Source organism: Anabrus simplex, chromosome 1, assembly GCF_040414725.1.
Source record: "Anabrus simplex isolate iqAnaSimp1 chromosome 1, ASM4041472v1, whole genome shotgun sequence".
NCBI classification, from domain to species: Eukaryota; Metazoa; Arthropoda; class Insecta; order Orthoptera; family Tettigoniidae; genus Anabrus; species Anabrus simplex.
In genome coordinates this window covers 1,308,469,208-1,308,490,083 of record NC_090265.1, presented here as the reverse complement: position 1 = coordinate 1,308,490,083, position 20,876 = coordinate 1,308,469,208, and the positions used below count along the sequence as shown (strand labels likewise).

The window sequence follows — 20,876 nt, the reverse complement described above, 5'->3', positions numbered from 1 at the left end:
AATTACTAAGCGAGTGAGCCGAGCGAGTTGGCTACGCAGTGTGCTTTCTTGATTTTCGTATGAGTGTATTCACAATTACTAAGCGTCTTAGCAGTGTGATGAACGAGTTAGCTACGCGGTATAGATATTTTTATTTTTTATTTTCGTACTAAGCAAATCATTTGAAGTGTTAGGTATGCGATATGTGCACAGTGTGTGTTAATCATTGAAGTTGTACTGAACACATCAAACAATGTTCGATTCTAGGCTTGCTATGTTTCAATCTAAACAAAGGTATCCCCTAACATGTTGTATCGGATCACATGTAACGACATCGAGTGCAGTGTTCGATTCTAGGCTTGTTAGTTTCAATCTAAACAAAGGTATCCCCTAACATGTTGTACAGTGTTCGGTTCTTAGGATAAAGGTATCCCCTAACATGTTGTATCGGATCACATGTAACGACATCGAGTGCAGTGTTCGATTCTAGGCTTGTTAGTTTCAATCTAAACAAAGGTATCCCCTAACATGTTGTACAGTGTTCGGTTCTACTTGTTTAGTGATCTGAACACATCAATCAATGTTCTGATCACATGTAACGACATCGAGTGCAGTGTTAAATTCTAGTCTTGTTATGTTTCAATCTGATCTTCTTAGAACAAAGGTATCCCCTAACATGTTGTACAGCGTTCGATTCTACTTATGTAGTGTTCTGAACACACCAGACAATGTTTTAATCACATGTTGAAGTTAACGACATCGAGTACAGTGTTCGATTCTACTTATTTTGTGTTCTGAACACATCAATCAATGTGCATTGTTCAATTCTAGTCTTGTTATGTTTCAATCTGATCTTCCGACATCGAGTGCAGTGTTCAATTCTAGTCTTGTTATGTTTCAATCTGATCTTCTTAGAACAAAGGTATCCCCTAACATGTTGTACAGCGTTCGATTCTACTTATGTAGTGTTCTGAACACACCAGACAATGTTTTAATCACATGTTGAAGTTAACGACATCGAGTACAGTGTTCGATTCTACTTATTTTGTGTCCTGAACACATCAATCAATGTGCAGTGTTCAATTCTAGTCTTGTTATGTTTCAATCTAAACAAAGGTATTCCCTAACATGTTGTACAGCGTTCGATTCTACTTATGTAGTGTTCTGAACACACCAGACAATGTTTTAATCACATGTTGTATCGAGTACAGTGTTCGATTCTACTTATTTTGTGTTCTGAACACATCAATCAATGTTCTGATCACATGTTGTATCGAGTACTGGCTGTCTCATAAGGAGCTATGTATAGCCGCCATCTTGCATCCGCCATCTTGCGCAAGCATCCTTAGGGCGTCTCTAGCCAAGGATCCTTAAGCCGCCTCATAAGAGCGACCACCATCTCGCGCAAGCATCCCTCATAAGGAGCCTTGTATAACCGCCATCTTGCGCAAGCATCCCAAGGACGTCTATGTATAGCGATCATCTTGCATAAGCACCTTTAAGGAGTCATGTATAGCCACCATCTTGTGCAATTAGCGTCGAGAGATGACTGCTGTAGAATTTTTCTTTTTAAAATTATCTAAAGAGTGTAGCACTGAGGTTTGCGATGTAAGATGGCGGATGACAGCTGCGCGTAGCACGTGGAATTTACCGCCACCGGGCAGCACGGTGCTCAAAAATGGCGGATGACAGCTAACAGAACTTTTCAAATTACCCGCTACTACAGAGAGCAGCACGGTGCTCTGTTCATTAAAAGATGGCGGATGACAGCTAACGAAATTGCCCCGCATGAGGGCAGCACGGTGCTCTGTTCATTAAAGATGGTGGATGTCAGCTAACGAAATTGCCCCGCATGAGGGCAGCACGGTGCTCTGTTCATTAAAGATGCCGGATGACAGCTAACGAAATTGCCCGCAGCATAGTGCTCTGTTGGTTAAAGATGGCGGGTGACAGCTGTCAAAAGAGCATGTGACTTTGTAGAGCACGTGGAATTTGCCGCCACAACAAAGAGGGCAGCACTGTACTCTGTTGCTTAATGATGGCGGATGATGGCTGTCAAAAAAAGCGCGTGGGTTTGTAAAGCATGTAGAATTTGCCACCACTACATAGAGGGTAGTACGGTGCTCAAAGATAACCGCTGTCACAAAGCATTTTTTCAAATTATCCGCCGCCACATTTCAAAGGTATCTAGCTAAAGATGGCAGCACGGCGCTCAAAGATGACGGATGATAGCTAACAGAACTTTTCAAATTGCCCGCTACTACGTGCTTAAGGTAGTAGCCATAAAGAGGGCAGCACTGTTCTCTCTGGATTAAAGATGGCGGATGACAGCTGTCAGAAAATCACATGGGTTTGTAAAGCACGTGGAATTTACCGCCACCACAAAGAGGGTAGCACGGTGCTCAAAGATAGCTGCTGTCAAAAAGCATTTTTCAAATTATCCGCCACCACATTTCAACTAAAGATGGCAGCACTGCGCTCAAAGATGGCGGATGATAGCTAACAGAACTTTTCAAATTGCCCGCTACTACGTGCTTAAGGTAGTAGCCATAAAGAGGGCAGCACTGTTCTCTCTGGATTAAAGATGGCGGATGACAGCTGTCAGAAAATCACATGGGTTTGTAAAGCACGTGGAATTTACCGCCACCGGGCAGCACGGTGATTAAAGATGGCTGCTGTCAAAAAAGCACATGGCTTTGTTTCCAAACAAGAGCACGTGGAATTTGCCGCCACCGGGTAGCACTGTTCTCTCTGGCGGATGACAGCTGTAAGAAAAGCACATGGGTTTGTAAAGCATGTAGAATTTACCACCACCACATAGAGGGCAGCACGGTGCTCTCTAGATTAAAGATGGCGGATGATAGCTGACAAAAAAGCGCATAGGTTTGTTTCCAAACAAGAGCACGTGGAATTTGTCGTCACTACATAGAGTGCAGCACTGAGGTTTGCGATGCAAGACGGCGGATGACGTACCACATTTCAAAGGTAAGTAGCTAAAGAGGGCAGCACGGTGCTCAAAGATGGCGGATGACAGCTGCACGTGGCTTTGTTTCCAAACAAGAGCACATGGAATTTGCCGCCACTACATAGAGTGCAGCACTGTGGTTTCGGATGCAAGATGGCGGATGACGTACCACATTTCAAAGGTAAGTAGCTAAAGAGGACAGCACGGTGCTCAAAGATGGCGGATGACAGCTGCACGTGGCTTTGTTTCCAAACAAGAGCACGTGGAATTTGCCGCCACCACATAGAGGGCAGTATTGTTCTCTCTAGATTAAAGATGGCGGATGACAGCTGTCAAAGGTAAGTAGCTAAAGAGGGCAGCACTGTTCTCTCTGGATTAAAGATGGCGGATGACAGCTGCACGTGGCTGTCAAAAAGCACGTGGCTTTGTTTACCACGCGCTAGTTAGGTTAAGTTGGTACCACTAAGGTTTAGGCCCGTCAAGATGGCAGTACTGAGGTTAGCGATGCGTTGTTGTCTGTCAAAAAGCACGTGGCTTTGTTTACAAATCTGTCAAAAAACACGTGGCTTTGTTTACCTCATGCTAGTGAGGTTAAGTTGGCACTACTGAGGTTTAGGCCCGTCAAGATGGCAGTACTGAGGTTAGCGATGCGTTGTTGTCTGTCAAAAAGCACGTGGCTGTCAAAAAACACGTGGCTTTGTTTACCTCATGCTAGTTAGGTTAAGTTGGCACTATTGAGGTTTATTCCCGTCAAGATGGCAGCAGTGAGGTTAGCGATGCGTTGTTGTCGATGACAGCTGTCAAAAAGCACGTGGCTTTGTTTACAAATTCAAATCTCCCGTCAAAATTCAAATTTCCCGCCAGAATTCAAATTTCCCGCGCCGCGGGTGGCGGAGGAGGCCGCAGAATCCCTGCATTATACTACTATCGTATTCTCATGGAACTGAATGCCACTTTCTTGGAAAAATGCCTTAATTTGTAAACATAATAACGGAAATCGCAATTAGGATTCATAATAATAATAATAATAATAATAATAATTATAATAATAATAATAATAATAATAATAAGAAGAAGAAGAAGAAGAAGAAGAAGAAGAATAATGACTTCCAGTAATTGCTATGATGATAATATCCCTGGAAAAAACAATCTATTATGCTCATATTATTAAGACTTACTGAGAGACTCTTTTACGTGACTCTGAACTTAACTCCACAGCGTTACTCAGAAGAAAAGTATGTACATAGGCCTACAACATTCTGCATATAAAATTATCTCCCTATGAAAGCAGTAACTTACTTTGTATGTGAGCAGGTCCTCCACCACACACGAAAGAGTGGCCTCCCGACCGACAGAGGCCGTAACGTTGCTAATTAACGCACCAAACTTCGGAACATCTGTAAAGCAAAGATAATATCCTTACTACGATAAATCACTGAGACAAATGGATATGTTACACTCCAAAAACAAAATATTATCTGATATATTGGAAGGAATAATACATAATGAATGGGAACATTTCGCTTGTTAAAAGCTTCAGGTCTACACTTTCAAAAGTATAATTTGAAATCAGGAAATATCGCATATCAATACAGTAGTTCTAATACAACGTATCCGATAATGCTGTTCCTATCCATTATTTTTTTAAGACAGGTCATGCCTCAGAACCACATTTGGATATGCTGTACATCAGAACAATTAGTCCCTGTTCGGGCAAAAGGTCCTCCCAAATGCTCTTCTTATCCATTAATTTCCTTAAGGCCTGTCACGTCTTCCAGTCACATATGGATATTTAGTCCATCAGAACAATATTCGTTGTGTTCATTTTCCAGTCCATACGTCTAAAGGAAAATTGACTTTACCGTACCGCACCTAAGGAATGTATGTTTGCGTGACTAATTTACGCACTCGTACAGTATAATGTACACGCCAGCATACACAAATGAATCCAACGGAAATTGTTCTGATGGACAGCATATCATTATGTGGCTGGGAGGCGTGACCAGTCTTAAGAAAATTAATGGATGGGAGGGGGATTGACAGATAGCTTGTATTATAATTAGTACTTCGATATTAAGATGCAAGAACAGACATTTTCAATGTCTTTAGACGTCCTTAAAGTGCAATAACCTGCCCGAATAAATTGTAACTGAAGGGTAAGAGGAAGAGTGTGGTTTTACATGACTGTTGAAGTCCTTATAATAGCCAAGCCACCCTCAGATTTATGCGTAATTCGAACCACAGGGGAGTTTCCGTTTCATTTCAAACATACCTCATGCGTTGTTCATGATTCAATGCGCAGCCACGTAGATGAGACATCGAAGACAATGCTATTCGGCTATCGGGCCTCTCACAGCTTTCAACATTACAGTGTCAGGGCTTATTGGGGGACGTGCACGAAAAACACGCTCTCATATAAAGATGCACCAAACCGACAATTTTCATGACAGGGAACTGAAATTTAATAACGTGCTTGAAATTATTTTAAAACACTTGCTGTAAAGTTATCAGGAATGTACATGTAATTTTACCATTTTTCATACAATTTTAAACGTTATTTCTTAAAAATTCATAAATGTACCTTTTTCGTATGCTGCCTGTCCGAGGCGGTAAAGGCGTGCTAGGTTCGCCCGATAGGACGTGGGTTCGAATCAACGTCAGGAAGCCGTAAAATTTAAGAAACGAGATTTCCACTTCCAGAGGTGCACATGGAACTGAGTTTCACTCAGCCTACACCAAAAATGAGTACCAGGTTAATTCCTGGGGGCAAAGGAGGCCAGGAGTAGAGCTAACCACTCTACCCCATCAAGTGCCGAGGTTACGGATAATGGAGGCGTTTACCTTCCACCCCTCCAAGGGCCTTCATGGCCTGTACGGAGATGACTTTGCTTTTTACCTTTTTCTTATAAACTATTCAAGAGATTTCTGCACAAGTTATGATGTATAGTCACAGTATGTATGTTAAGATGCTCACAAGGGAATTTGTGAATACAACATATCGTCGTTGCTGGGACAAAAGCTCCTATGTGAAATATTTTATCTTAGAACATTGGTCGTTAAGGTTCTGTCATCTTGGGTGCAATATTGTGTGAATATTGTCAAGGCATTCTCGCTCTTCATAATGTATATGCTGCGGGTCAGTATATCTCCAAAAATATTATCACATAGGAGGTTTTGCCCGACAACGACGATATACTGTAGGAGAATTTTAAGAAAGTTTTAACTATAATTACGTAAGTATACAATTATATCCATCCAAACTTTCAGTACTTTGCCCCATATCTCAGCTTATACTTAGAATATCATTTTTTCTCGTGTGATAAAGTTAAGTGTGTTTAGAAGGAAACGTGTAAAAATTTCATGGGTTTAGACTTTACAGATTTGAGAAAAAAGTTCACAGATATTAAAATATTTTCTCAGGAATAAAATTAAACGATGTTTTTTCCTCATCTTTCCATATCACAATGATTCAGAACTGCAATGAGTGTCCTCTTCCACCGCCCCCCCCCCCGCAGTGCTTCTCTTGCCGATTCATTTTTCTGCCTTTTACCCTCTGTTAGTTTAACAACTGAATTTCAGTTGCAGTGATACGCTAGTAAGTAAGTAAACTCGTGTCCTCATCCCGAGGTGGTGCAGCTCTTTTCAGGCACACCCACACTGGAGGTGAGCTGCATGTACCATTTCAACCACATACCAACCCTCCTGCCAGTTTTAAATTTCTAGCAGTACCGGGAATCGAACCCGGGCCCCCGAGGACGGCAGCTAATAACACTAACCGTTACACTACGGACGCGGACAGTGATACGCTGTGAGTACATTTTTCTCAAGAATGTTTGAGTGAATTCCTATCCTGAAGCCCATACTCTCTAATATCTTCATTCGCCCTACGTTCCAGTAATTAAAAAAGCAGAAGTATTGCAATTTTTGACAAATGTATCAGACTAAAGTGTGGTTTTAGGGCATTACATACAATGTGCACTTTGGCCACTAAGCCCACTCTTTTATCTCTAACCTGCCTATTATCACCTACCACGCTTCTTACGAACACAAGCAAATTTCACTGCTGAAGTTAACAGTTCGATGTGAACTAAAGTAAATCCTTTGTATCGTTGACATTCGTCGCTAATATAATTACTACTCACTTGACCAATTTTTCGTACAGAGCTCATTGCTAGTTTGTTTCCAATGCCTCGCGTTCGCAATGAATATACACTGACTGACAGAGCAAATGCAACACCAAGAAGGAGTGGTCAGAACTTTATGCCAATTGCAGGGTAGACTGACGTCACTGAGGTATGCTCATGATGTGAAATGCGCCGCTGTGCTGCGCACGTAGCGAACGATAAATGGCACACGGCGTTGGCGAATGGCCCACTTCGTACCGTGATTTCTCAGCCGACGGTCATTGTAGAACGTGTTGTCGTGTGCCACAGGACACGTGTATAGCTAAAAATGCCAGGCCGCCGTCAACGGAGGCATTTCCAGCAGACAGACGACTTTACGAGGGGTATGGTGATCGTGCTGAGAAGGGCAGGTTGGTCGCTTCGTCAAATCGCAGCCGATACCCATAGGGATGTGTCCACGGTGCAGCGCCTGTGGCGAAGATGGTTGGCGCAGGGACATGTGGCACGTGCGAGGGGTCCAACCGCAGCCCAAGTGACGTCAGCACGCGAGGATCGGCGCATCCGCCGCCAAGCGGTGGCAGCCCCGCACGCCACGTCAACCGCCATTCTTCAGCATGTGCAAGACACCCTGGCTGTTCCAATATCGACCAGAACAATTTCCCGTCGATTGGTTGAAGGAGGCCTGCACTGCCGGCGTCCGCTCAGAAGACTACCATTGACTCCACAGCATAGACGTGCACGCCTGGCATGGTGCCGGGCTAGAGCGACTTGGATGAGGGAATGGTGGAACGTCGTGTTCTCCGATGAGTCACGCTTCTGTTCTGTCAGTGATAGTCACCGCAGACGAGTGTGGCGTCGGTGTGGAGAAAGGTCAAATCCGGCAGTAACTGTGGAGCGCCCTACCGCTAGACAACGCGGCATCATGGTTTGGGGCGCTATTGCGTATGATTCCACGTCACCTCTAGTGCGTATTCAAGGCACGTTAAATGCCCACCGCTACGTGCAGCATGTGCTGCGGCCGGTGGCACTCCCGTACCTTCAGGGGCTGCCCAATGCTCTGTTTCAGCAGGATAATGCCCGCCCACACACTGCTCGCATCTCCCAACAGGCTCTACGAGGTGTACAGATGCTTCCGTGGCCAGCGTACTCTCCGGATCTCTCACCAATCGAACACGTGTGGGATCTCATTGGACGCCGTTTGCAAACTCTGCCCCAGCCTCGTACGGACGACCAACTGTGGCAAATGGTTGACAGAGAATGGAGAACCATCCCTCAGGACACCATCCGCACTCTTATTGACTCTGTACCTCGACGTGTTTCTGCGTGCATCGCCGCTCGCGGTGGTCCTACATCCTACTGAGTCGATGCCGTGCGCATTGTGTAACCTGCATATCGGTTTGAAATAAACATCAATTATTTGTCCGTGCCGTCTCTGTTTTTTCCCCAACTTTCATCTCTTTCGAACCACTCCTTCTTGGTGTTGCATTTGCTCTGTCAGTCAGTGTACATGAAGCTTATTCAGTTTTCTATACACTCTTTGTGAGCGTGACATTATTAGATGTCGTCCCTCCTACCCCCAAACCGCGAATGTGACACCACTCTTCCTATCCATTATTTCCCTTAAGACTGATCACGCCTCCCAGCCGGTCCATCATAACATTTTCGTTGAGTTCAGTTCTCTATGCTAAAACGCAAAGGAAATTTAATCTTACTTTACCGTATAGTAACCAGCTCCATGGTGTAGGGGTAGCGTGCCTGACTCTTACCCGGACTCCCAGGGTTCGATTCCCGGCTAGGTCAGGATTTTTACCTGGCCCTGAGGGCTGGTTCGAGGTCCACTCAGCCTACGTGATTAGAATTGAGGAGCTATCTGACGGTGAGATAACGGCGCCGGTCCAGAAAGCCAGAATAACGGCCGAGAGGATTCGTCGTGCTGACCACACGACACCTCGTAATCTGCACGCCTTCGGGATGAGCAGCGGTCGCTTGGTAGGCCAAGGACCTTCAAGGGCTGTAGTGCCATGGGGTTTGGTTTGGTTTGGTTTTATACCGTAGAGTAGGAATGTATGTTTTAATATTTATCCGCTCCTAGAGTATGATGTATTTCAGGTTAATTTCCCTTTACACAGACGCATACGAAAATGAAATCTACGAAAATTGTTCTGTTGGACTGTATATCAATATGTGACTGGGAGGCGTGACCAGTCTTAAGCAAAATAAAGGACAGGAAGAGCATCGTCATATTCGTGGTTCTAGTATAGGAGCAACGATATCGAAATAACCAAGAGCTCGAATAATTACCCACCACTAGTACAAGACGAAACCTGAATTCTTACCTTAAAAACCGAGCAGCTGCTTTGTCATCATTTCTAAGATACGAAACCAAGTCACAGAAGATCTGCAAAATACAGTAAAGATTATTCCATGACCCAGGAATATACCCCACAGCCTTCTATAGGTATCCTGTATGAGTTTAAATTACAGAAACAAACGGAAGCTCTGTACACCAGAACTACTTCAAAAAGTAGGCGTATCGTCGCCATAAGATCTGTCTGTGTCGGTGCGACGTAAAGCCCCCAGCAAAAAAAAAGTAGGCGTGGCAGGATGATCACGCCGGACATCTTTTTATGGCACTTTGGATGTGGTTCCTTCAGCGAAACATTGGGAACTTAAAGTCAATGAGTTCCACTAATAAAAGAAATGAATTGAAATTTGACGTTTGGTCCGTTTGACACACAAACACAAACACACACACACACACATACACACAAACAAACACTTATGCCTAACTATGTCCATCTTTCCTCACGTTGTGTTGACACTCATCCTGCCTCACTAAGGTTTTTGCTTGAATCACACACTTCACAAAAATGTCTCCCAACGAATTACCGTTTAAGGTAGTCATTGTTTGCTCTCTGGCTTTGTCATGATTTTAAGAGAGGCTTGAAGGAATAGAATAGGTTGCGTTTAGGAAAAAATAATTAGGAAGATAATTAAAGTTACAGTTCCCACTCTTGGCCATCAGTAATGAATCTCTTTGAGGTTTCCCGTTTCGATCTCTGTTGAATTTCAGGATTGTACTTAACGTACAGGCCACAATGGATTTCCTCTTACTCTAGTAGAGATACAGTTTCACAGGTTGTCATTAAAATTTTATACGCTAAATATAGGAGGATTTAGAACATGATTTCCCAAATTCTTGAATGGCAACCTAATACAAGAAAATCTTGTAGTGGATACACAAGTGTGATAATCAAACTCTAATCATTACTGCATTAGAAGGTAGAATATTTCACTGTGCTCTCTAACAGCTAAATATTTTTAATGGCGAAATGTAAAGAGCGCAGTATCAGTTAACATAGGTACAGAAGTTCATAGCATTTGCGACATTTCCATGAGTATTGCCCGTTATATATTTGTTATACACTGTAGAGGTCCTAGTATGATAAGAGCTAAGAAAATGAAACTTTTCAGAAATAAACAAGGAATGTGGTCTTTTCAAGACACCACACATTGTGGGATAAGAACAGGTATATACCTTTGTCGGTACTGTGAAGAGAGACAACATAATTTCAGTCTAAAAGGATGAAAACGACATGGAAGGCATTACAGGGAGCTGTCAATGGGACTACGACACCAATGGACTCGATACCTTTGAAGTGGGGCTCTTCCCTGTTCGCCAGTATAAGATTTATTGTTTAATTCGTGTTCAGAATAACGTCGCTGCGCGACCAATACCTCGTATCCCACAAGACTGGTCACGTCTCCCAGGCACACATGGATATGCAGTCCATCAGAAAAACGCTCGTTGTGTTCATTTTCCCGTGCTGGTGTGTAAAGGAAGATGAACCTTAAATATTACTGTAGGAATCCGTAAATACTTCATAAAAATGTACATTCCTACATTACGGTACAACTAGGTTCGTTTTCCTTTACGAAACGGCATACGAAATTGTTCTCGTGGCCTGTACATCCATGTGTGGCTGGGAGGCGCGACCAGTTTTAAGGTAAAATAATGGACAGGAACAGCATTGTGGGATACGAGATATTGCTTGCACAACGACGATATAAGAGAACTCTTGTAGCCCACTTGGCATAACCTGACAAAATGAATTAAAACTCAGCCGTAGATCGACCAGGAGAGTTCTAGTGTTTTTGCCGATCTGGTCAAGTAAAATGGAATGTCTAAATTGACACGTGGGCAGCCAAATTGGCGTCAAATTAAAATGTCTGTACATGATAGATGAGGCCATATTATTATTATTATTATTATTATTATTATTATTATTATTATTATTATTATTATTATTATTATTATTATTATTATTATTATTATTATTATTATTATTATTATTATTATATCTAAACACACAAGGGTTCATGCAGACCCATGGAGTTTCCTTAGATTTAACAGTTTCATCCGAAGGGCAAATAGTTCTAATAGGTGACAAACTGTCTTCCTTCCACCCCCCCCCCCTTTCACATGGCATATCTGAAGCGCAAGGAGAATTATTTGCATACATTCTCTTTAGTAAACTATGTAACATATATGGTATGGAAGCACATAATCATGACGGAGCGTGCCGTCCAACTCACCCCTAAAACCCGGACATGACGCGGATGAGTCGGATGCACTGTTTCATGGATGCATCTCAGACGTCAGCTGTTTTTTATCCTTATATAAAGAGTTATAAAACGTCACGTCATCATGCATTGATTAATTAGGTATAATGAGAGGGATTTTTAAAATAAAAGCGCCAATCCTTTTCTGGCCAGACTCACTTCACTTGTCCAGTATACTATCCGCAAAGGATTTAGTGGCACTTCGTTTTACGGGGTTGAGGTGTAAGGAGGGAGCTACAACGGTTCCGGTAATACTGCCAACTGAATGGAAATAAAATCTTAATTGAATCGATAGTGTGATCGATGGATATGAATTTTCTAAACCGTCGTTTCCGTGTAGGAATTCTAGGTTGCTGCTGTGATGTGCTTTCATTTTCCTCACTCATGTTAAAGCTTAATATCGTCGCTGCCGGGACAAAACCTCCTATGTGAAAAAAAATGCTTTGACCTGTCAGGTTCTGTCATCTAAGGTGCAATATTGTGTGAATATTGTCAAGGCATTCTCGCTCTTCATAATGTATGTGCTGCGGGTCAGTATATCTCCAAAAATATTATCACATAGGAGGTTTTGTCCCGGCAACGACGATATTTTGAATTTGCTGTGTAAATAATAACAGTATTTAAAAAGCTGCAATTATACTGCCGGATGTTTCACGGCGATGTATTATCAGTTGAAACTTTTTTGTGGGAGAGGTTGCCAATACGAATATCGAAGATAACCCAGGGCTACCAATTGAGCCGAAGAATCACTAAAAGTTTCGCAGACAGTACTGCAGGGAGCGTGTTTCATTACAATGGTAATAGGGATGGGAGCACGTGTGACCTCTGAATTGTGACAGACTAATAGTATATTACGAGTCCGTACGTGCTTGTTTATTGCTGAGACACAGTGGGTTCGAACCCCAATGGACAAGTGCATGAAGATTAGTAGTACAATTACAGCTTTGATGGTATATACCGGGTGGCACAGCTGCCCCTATTTTTCCCGTACATATGCAACCATCTAAGAAGTAACTGTCTCTTAGTCCTATCTTGCACAACATTTTACAGCAATTTCATGTGTAGTTTGCTCAATAGAGGCCCAACTCAAAAACACTGTGCCATTTTATATAGAACGGAGTCCAATACTCAAGTCATTTTTACAAAATATTACTATACTCTACAAACCACACCCAATCCTTTAGCTGTCGGCAGAGAATTTCGCACCTCATTGGCTCAAGAGGCCATTTCCTTGTGATAGGAAAGTGTGGTTACGTTATTATAGAAAACGTGATAGGTTAAGAATAATTAAAGACATGTCAGTTCACCGCCATTTTTTATAGTCTCATCACATTGAAATTGAGAGAAGCGTATTTTTCACAGTATTTTATTATCTATGGCACGAAAATGCTGTACAGCAAATGTGAGAGCTTACGGCGTTCAAAAAAGTCATAAAACTTGACCATAAAACTGTAACACGTCAGTAACATTACGAAGCGAGAACTTTGGATCTTCGCGTGAAAACATTGTAAGAGCTGGACGTACAGGCAGAAAATAGCTTCGCGTAATTAGCCATGGACAAGCTACATGGAGCAGTGAGGTTTCGAAACCTTATTGATTCATGCCTTTCATTAATTTTCATTTGGTACTCTTCTAGGCGTCCTTTACAAAGAATTGACTTTTCTGAGTCTCAGATATTCATCTAAGGAAGTTATAGTGAGCAGAAATAATAATCATCGCCACGTGAACACCGAGTGCGGACAAATTCATCAGAATACCAACTGAAACATTATGCTGGATTCATTTAACCAAGTAATAGGTACATACTCTCCGCTAAACGTTTAGTGACACGTCGCTTTACGGGAGTAAGGAGGGAGCTAAAACGGTTCGAGTAATACTGCCAACTGAATGAAAATGAAATCTGAATTGAATCGATAGTATAATCGATCGATATGAATTTTCTAAACCGTCGTTTCCATGTAGGAGTTCTAGGTTGCTCCTGCGATGTACAGTACTTTGATTTTCCTCACTCACGTTCAAGCTCAACCTATATTTTGACTTCGCTGTGTAAATGACAACAGTATTTAAAGTGTTGCACTTATACCGCCATGGCGATGAATATTCGATTCAATTTTTTTTTTGTGTGTGTCAGAGCTTGCCAATACGAATCTCGAACTTAACCGAGGTCTACCTGTTCATCACTAGGGAGGCGAAGTATCACTAAATGTTTCACGGATAGTACTCTACGCTTAGAGCATGGTTGCAACTATCTGTACATGATTCCCTATCATACTATGGTGTTTGAAGCAAGGTAAACCTGTCTGCACATTCGAGGTCAGAACTTGTAACATACAAGATCAGTTTCGCACCGATAGCGTAGATTATTCCATTAGTACAGAGATGCCAGACATACTCCTCGTCGCATGGAGTCGCTGTATGGAACTAAACGCAGCCAGTGTGTGATTTCTCGACGGATTCGGAGTTAGAATCTAGGCACGAACTTCTCATTTTTATACTCTTAAAGATTCGTAATTAAGGTTTAACATAACAAGATTTAACTTTATAAACTCTTAAAAGTCACTTTTCACCTTTAAAAAGAAAGCATACATCAGAACATGTGACTTTTACATGGCAAACGGCTACAACGAATGAAGTGCACTCCATTTATTGTCAGCGTTATGTTTTGACACACCCATTGAACCAAACAACTGCGCCCGTTCGACTCGAAGAACGACTTGGCTTCATACGTAGGGGACTTGCAACATCACATAGTAATCTTTACAGCATAGTACAGGCAGGTTCCACCACACACGCTACAGCAAGCAACAATGACCCACCTCTACCATACTCAGACATTTCCTTCATTAACCGAATGGCCACGCACAAGCCTATTGTACGTCCGTCGGTAACAGCTTATTTTACTGCAAATATCTCTTTGAGTCCGCCTCTGTGGTGTAGTGGTTACTGTGATTAGCTGCCACCCCCGGAGGCCCGGGTTCGATTCCCGGCTCTGCCACGAAATTTGAAAAGTGGTACGAGGGCTGGAACGGGGTCCACTCAGCCTCGGGAGGTCATCTGAGTAGAGGTGGGTTCGATTCCCACCTCAGCCATCCTGGAAGTGGTTTTCCGTGGTTTCCCACTTCTCCTCCAGGCAAATGCCGGGATGGTACCTAACTTAAGGCCACGGCCGCTTCCTTCCCTCATCCTTGTCTATCCCTTCCAATCTTCCCATCCCCCACCAAGGCCCCTGTTCAGTATAGCAGGTGAGGCCGCCTGGGCGAGGTACTGATCATTCTCCCCAGTTGTATCCTCCGATCCGATGTCTGAAGCTCCAGGACACTGCCCTTGAGGCGGTAGAGGTGGGATCCCTCACTAAGTCCGAGGAAAAAGCCAAGCCTGGACAATAAACAGATTAAGAAGAAAGAAATATCTCTTTGAGCTTCTTAGAAACGAACACAACAGAGTACCTGCAAGTGAGAACTGATCATGAACATTTAATAACGAAATAAAAATCATCCTATATTGGTCTCGAACCTCCGACGAACAAGCACTGCTTTCTTCCTCTAACTTCACGTTCGCTCGGCCATCACGAGCTGTCGTTTGGCAGCGTTATATCAACAGTACTTCTATTCATTCAGCCATCATATTCTCTGTACCTGAAGTTTCTGTGATACAGAATATTCACGATTATTTACCATCATCCGGTATTTTATCGTTAATGCTGATTTCGTTGATATGAGTAAACGAATTATAGAAAGCGTAGTAGGACCAGACATCGCTGTGAGTATCTAAGGTCAATGTTTTAGACTCTAATCCGCGGGTTACATGAAACTGAGTGAATAGGGGCAGCTGTACCAATCGGTTTATCGTCACTACACTTACACGACTGACAACGCTCTTTCTTTTTCTTTCTTAATCTGTTTACCCTCCAGGTATGGTATTTCCCTCGGGCTCAGCGAAGGATCCTACCTCTACCACCTCAAGGGCAGTTTCCTGGAGTATAAGACTTTGGGGTCACAAGATACAGCTGGGGAGAATGACCAGTACCTCGCCCAGGCGGCATCACCTGATATGCTGAATAGGGGCCTTGTGGGGGGGGTGCGAAGTTTGGAAGGGATAGACAAGAAGAGGGAAGGAAGCGGCCGTGGCCTTAAGTTAGGTAACATCCCGGCATTTGTCTGGAGGAGAAGTGGGAAACTGCGGAAAACAACTTCCAGGATGGCTGAGGTGGGAATCGAACCCACCTCTACTCATTTGAACTCCCGAGGTTGAGTCGATCCCGTTCCAGCCCTCTTACCACTTTTCAAATTTCGTGGCAGAGTCGGGAATCGAACCCGGACCTCCGAGAGAAGCACGTAATCACATTAACCACGATACCACAGAGGCGGACACAACGCTCTTTCTAATCATTACTTTCTTTGAGACTGGTCGTTTCTACCCACCACATATGGATATGCATCCATTACAACAACTTACGTTGTGTTCATATTCTTATGCTGTGCTTTAAATGGAAAATTAAACTACACTATCTATTTAAGGTTCATTTTTTTCCATACACATCAGCATACGAAGGTGAACACCACGACATTTGTTCTAATGGGCTGCATATCAATATGTAGATGGGAGGCGTGACAAGTCGTAAGGAATATGGTGGATAGGAAGATACGCGGTATTGCTCTCGCAACGGCGATATAAATGTCGTCGAGTAGAACTCGCACTTAGCAATTAGTGTTTATGCTGCTACATAAAAAGTAATTCATCTTAAGGTTGAACCTGAAAAGTGGTACAAGGTGGAACAATTCGTTGCTGTTCATGCTCTTCGTATCCCTTATTTTCCTTAAGACTGATCACGGCTTCCAGCCACATATGGATAATGGATAGGAAGTGCATTGTGAGGGATGTCCTTTTGCACAAACAAGAACGAATTGTTAACATATACGAGTTCATCCAGAACGCAAGCAGATGTTGTTGACGGAAGGAAAATTAGTTCTGCAGTATTCCGTTTCGACACTGGAAGAGATGTAAATAATCCCTCATTGCTGAATAATGTTAGGCCTACTTCCCACCTTACGAGATTTTATACATATGAATGAAGATCACGTTTTAACTGTACGTAAAGGAGACTATCGTTTTGCTCGACTAGGAAGCCTTTCCATGTCACAGATAATTGCAGTTTAATTTCTGTCTATCTGCATGTAAGCATGATTGTTCGAGTATCACACGAAGACGACAGGGCACACTTACATGAAACAGGGCATATATATTAGAAATGTGTTATTGAAACGCAGGAATAAATGGAATAACTATATTTAAAAGATATGAGATTGATTCTTGTTGATATGTTGAAACATATATTTATTTACTTAGAATTAACATTGAGCACTTCATGTCATGGCAGCCTTTTTTGACGGTGCCTACCTTAAAGGAGAACCTTACTGTACTACACTGTAGGAATGTATGTTTGCATGTTTTCGCACTCCTACAGTATAATGTATTCAAGGTTCATTTCCGATTTTATAGCCAAATCCTAAAACGGGGAGCTTCACCGAAATGGAAATATTATTCAATCTCATTGGGATAGCGGTTGTTGTAATCATGATTTTATTTGTAAAATGCATAACCACTTGATCACCTGCCCTTGTTCGCCAGGAGGATAATGTAAAGTACTATATAGATGAGAATAAATATCTGAAGAAACCTAAAATTTAATAATGAGGAGAGGAAATCAAATGAGAGGTGGACTCCCTTGGTCTCGGATGTTAATATCGACGAGCTGTGATACAAGAAAACGTGATTACCTAAACGTCTAAAACCTCTGGAAATGATTAACACTAACACAATAGTGATTGACATTGTTAGCTGAGAAGTGCTCTATTTCTTCTGCTGCCACTCATCTCCGATAAATGATTTTATTGCTGCAAGTGTACGATAACGACGGGTAGAGCTGCTGGAGTAATATAAAACAGCTCATCCTTCCGCCTTGTTCACTAATATACCGATATTAGTCAGACATTTCGTACACTTTATTCACCAGACGAGTTAGTGAAGTTGAGATTTTCATACCATGGAGAGAGCATTTAAGAATATTTTACAGAAAGTTCGTCCCTCGATACAACAACCACCGTCACGTGTTCTGATATTGCAGCATGGCGACGAATGGAATGATATCATTATTTTTCTATTTATATAGTAGTAAGGAAATATCGACCAAGCAACACATCAAACAACAGACAATGGATATTTCCAGCACGTCTTTGAAAAACAGTGCATGGAAATATGTCCTAAAAGAAAGTATACTACCAAAAATCACACTTTTCCTGCGTTGGAAGTCATTTTTCACGTGGTGGAGAGGAACTGGTTAGGGCAGGAGTGCTGTGCAAGGATAAAAGCCCCTTCAAACGTGGCACATTCTTATAATACATATTACTAATTATAGGACGGCCTCTCTCTCTCCTTTTCTTCTCAGAGTGGGCGTAAACACTTTAAATTTGTGTCCTACTTTTATCAGAGGTGTTATAACAATGTAATGGCGTGTGGCCTCCGTAGAGAATTGATGTAGGTCTTTCGAGTTGACGCCTTTTAGGAGATGTGCGCGTCTGTGAGGATGGGGCCCTACATGATATGAATTCTAATTTTGAAGACAATACAGGCCCCCAGCTTCCGGGCCAGAGGAATTAACCAACGAGGGTTAACGTCCCCGACCCTGCCGGCAATCTAACCCTGGACCCTTTGAACAAATGGTCAGGATGATAACCATTTAGCGATGGGTGTTTAACTCATCCTATTCAACTTATACCTCCTTTTCGTAGGGGGTTGGGCATTCTTGACTACTCAGACAGCCCTAACCTCTCACCTAATTGCAGTCGTAGCAAGCTTCTACTTTGGCATCACCGAGAATACACTCTTCCTGAGTATTTCAAGTGGCAACATAAATGACTGGTCTGGTCAGCTGTATAAATGCTTATTATGTGTTTATTAAGTGAATTATTTAGTGGAATTTAGAGTACGTGCTCTTTTTTAAAGCAAGGAGTAATTAAAATTAGTAAAATCAGAAATAACTATTGTGAAGTGGAAAAATATTTCCAATGAATCTGAGAATATAGCGTATCTTAGCTTCCCAAGAACAACGGGCAAGTTGAATATAACAGTATAAGATAGCTGACAAAATCAAAACTAATAATACAATAATTTGTTCTGCGCATTTTCCCCACATAACGATGAACGCGACGTGTAAATTGAACTTCTAGACTTGCTATGAGAAATAAAATTGAAGGAAGAACATGTACTTTCCCAAAATATTCCTAACGGACAAGAAAATTGACCTCGGGGAAGTGGTGATGATCAGGTAACTAAATTTCAATTATTATTATTATTATTATTATTATTATTATTATTATTATTATTATTATTATTATTATTATTGGATGCGAAAAAGAACAGAAAACTGATCACGCAAAGGTCACTTAGAAGTTTTGGATTTCCTTCTTTGCCAGGCTGCCTTCAATTTTCCTCTCATCGTCGTTCTTCGTTCTTCTGTCCACTTAGCTCCTGTTTTCTACTTGTGGTTTCTCTCTGACTCTACCTCCCACTCGTTGGTTTTCGTTCTGTAGCAAGTTAGGTCAGCGATGTCAGCCACTTTGATTCCTGATTTTTTCCAGGTTGTGGAGGATTTCCGTTGTCCACCTATTTGTTTTGATGTTTTCTGTTGCCTCAAGTAAGATTTTTGTCAGTCTGTTTTCTGGAAGGCGCTTGATGTGTCCGTAAAATTTCAGGCGTCTTTTTCTGATGTCGGCCGCAAGGTTTGAGAGCTCCTCGGTTTTTGTACACGATTGCAGTCTATATGCTTCGTCAGCCAGTTTTGGGCCGAGAATTCTTCAATGATTTTACGTTCGTCTTTCAGGATGTCTTCGAGTACTGTTTTTCTGTTGAGATCCAGTGTTTCACTCGCGTATAGTATTTCAGGTTTGATCACAGTGTTGTAATATCGAATTTTTGATGAAGATTGAAAGGCATTTTTTGTTATAAATGTTTTGCGTTCGGCCGAGGGCTCTCTTCATTTTCAGGATGGGGACCTCGGGGGCCTTCTGTTCTTTTCCTGTTGGTACTATAATTTCTCCGAGATATCGGAACTCAGTTATTTTTTCGATTGTGCCAAATTTCGTGTTCAAATTCTGGAGGCTGCAGTAGTTGCACATGACCTTGGTTTTTGGGAAGGAGATTAGTAGGCTGAATTTTTCTGAGCATTTCTTGAGGGTTTCTATTTGGCTGATTGGCTGTAGTTCGTTTGTTGCGAGGATCGTGAGATCATCTGCGAAAGCGAGACAGGAGATTTTTACATGTTTTCTTGTCATACTTAACGGTTGCCAATTTCCTTGAGCTTCTAGAGCTTGTTCCCATTCTCTCATGATTTTGTCCAGGGCTATGTTAAAGAGTTGAGGCGAAAGTACATCTCGTTGTCGGACACTGGTTTTTATCTGACAATTTTCGGATATACTTTCCATGATTATTACTTGGGTGGTCGAGTTGGTGAGAGTTAGTCTGATGATTTTTTGAGTCTTGTTGTCCAGTTCGTATTTACTCAGTGTTTGGAAGAGGGATTACCGGTCAATGGAGTCGTATGCTTTCTGGAAGTCCACGAAGGTGCAGATTGTGGGTTGTTTTCTTGTGTATCGTAGTTTCAGGATGGTTTTCAGGTTAAGTATCTGTTCTGCACAGGATCTGTGGGGCCTGAAGCTCGCTTGGTATTCGCCTATGAGTGGTTCTAGTTGTTCCTGTGTTCTATGGAGGAAGGCTGCGAAGAGGATTTTGTATGTGACTTGCACCAGAGAAATTCCCCTGTAATTGTTCATATCTGTTCGGTCACCTTTTTTGTGAAGTGGAACGAGGAGGGCGTTTGTCCAATTTTCTGGTAGTTTCTCCGTTGTCCAAATTTCTGGCATGATTTGTGTGAGTTCTTGGAGAGAATTCTTTCCTAGGTGTTTATGAAGCTCTGCTACGATGCCGTTGTCTCCGGATGCCTTGTTGTTTTCAGTCCTTGTATGTGTCGGTGTATTTCCTCTTGCGTAGGTTGGGATGAGTCTGGGATTGTGTTAGGGTGGGGTTTATGTGGAAACCTTTCCGTTGCTTCTGGGCAGTAGAGTAGTGACTAGAAGTATCTCGAGAGTTCCTAGGTGTTTTCGTCATCTGTGAATGCCAATTTTCCTTTT

At 42.3% G+C, this 20,876-nt stretch overlaps 1 protein-coding gene across 1 annotated transcript in view; it reads right to left on the bottom strand.

Moving 5' to 3' along the window:
- Positions 1–20,876, bottom strand: part of LOC136858792 (lachesin) — a 1,234,732-nt gene that overhangs the window by 1,195,420 nt on the left and 18,436 nt on the right. Inside the window, exon 3 of the mRNA XM_068225747.1 lies at positions 4,244–4,341. Coding sequence (XP_068081848.1) covers positions 4,244–4,341 — 98 coding nt within the window. The remainder of the gene's footprint in view (positions 1–4,243; positions 4,342–20,876) is intronic.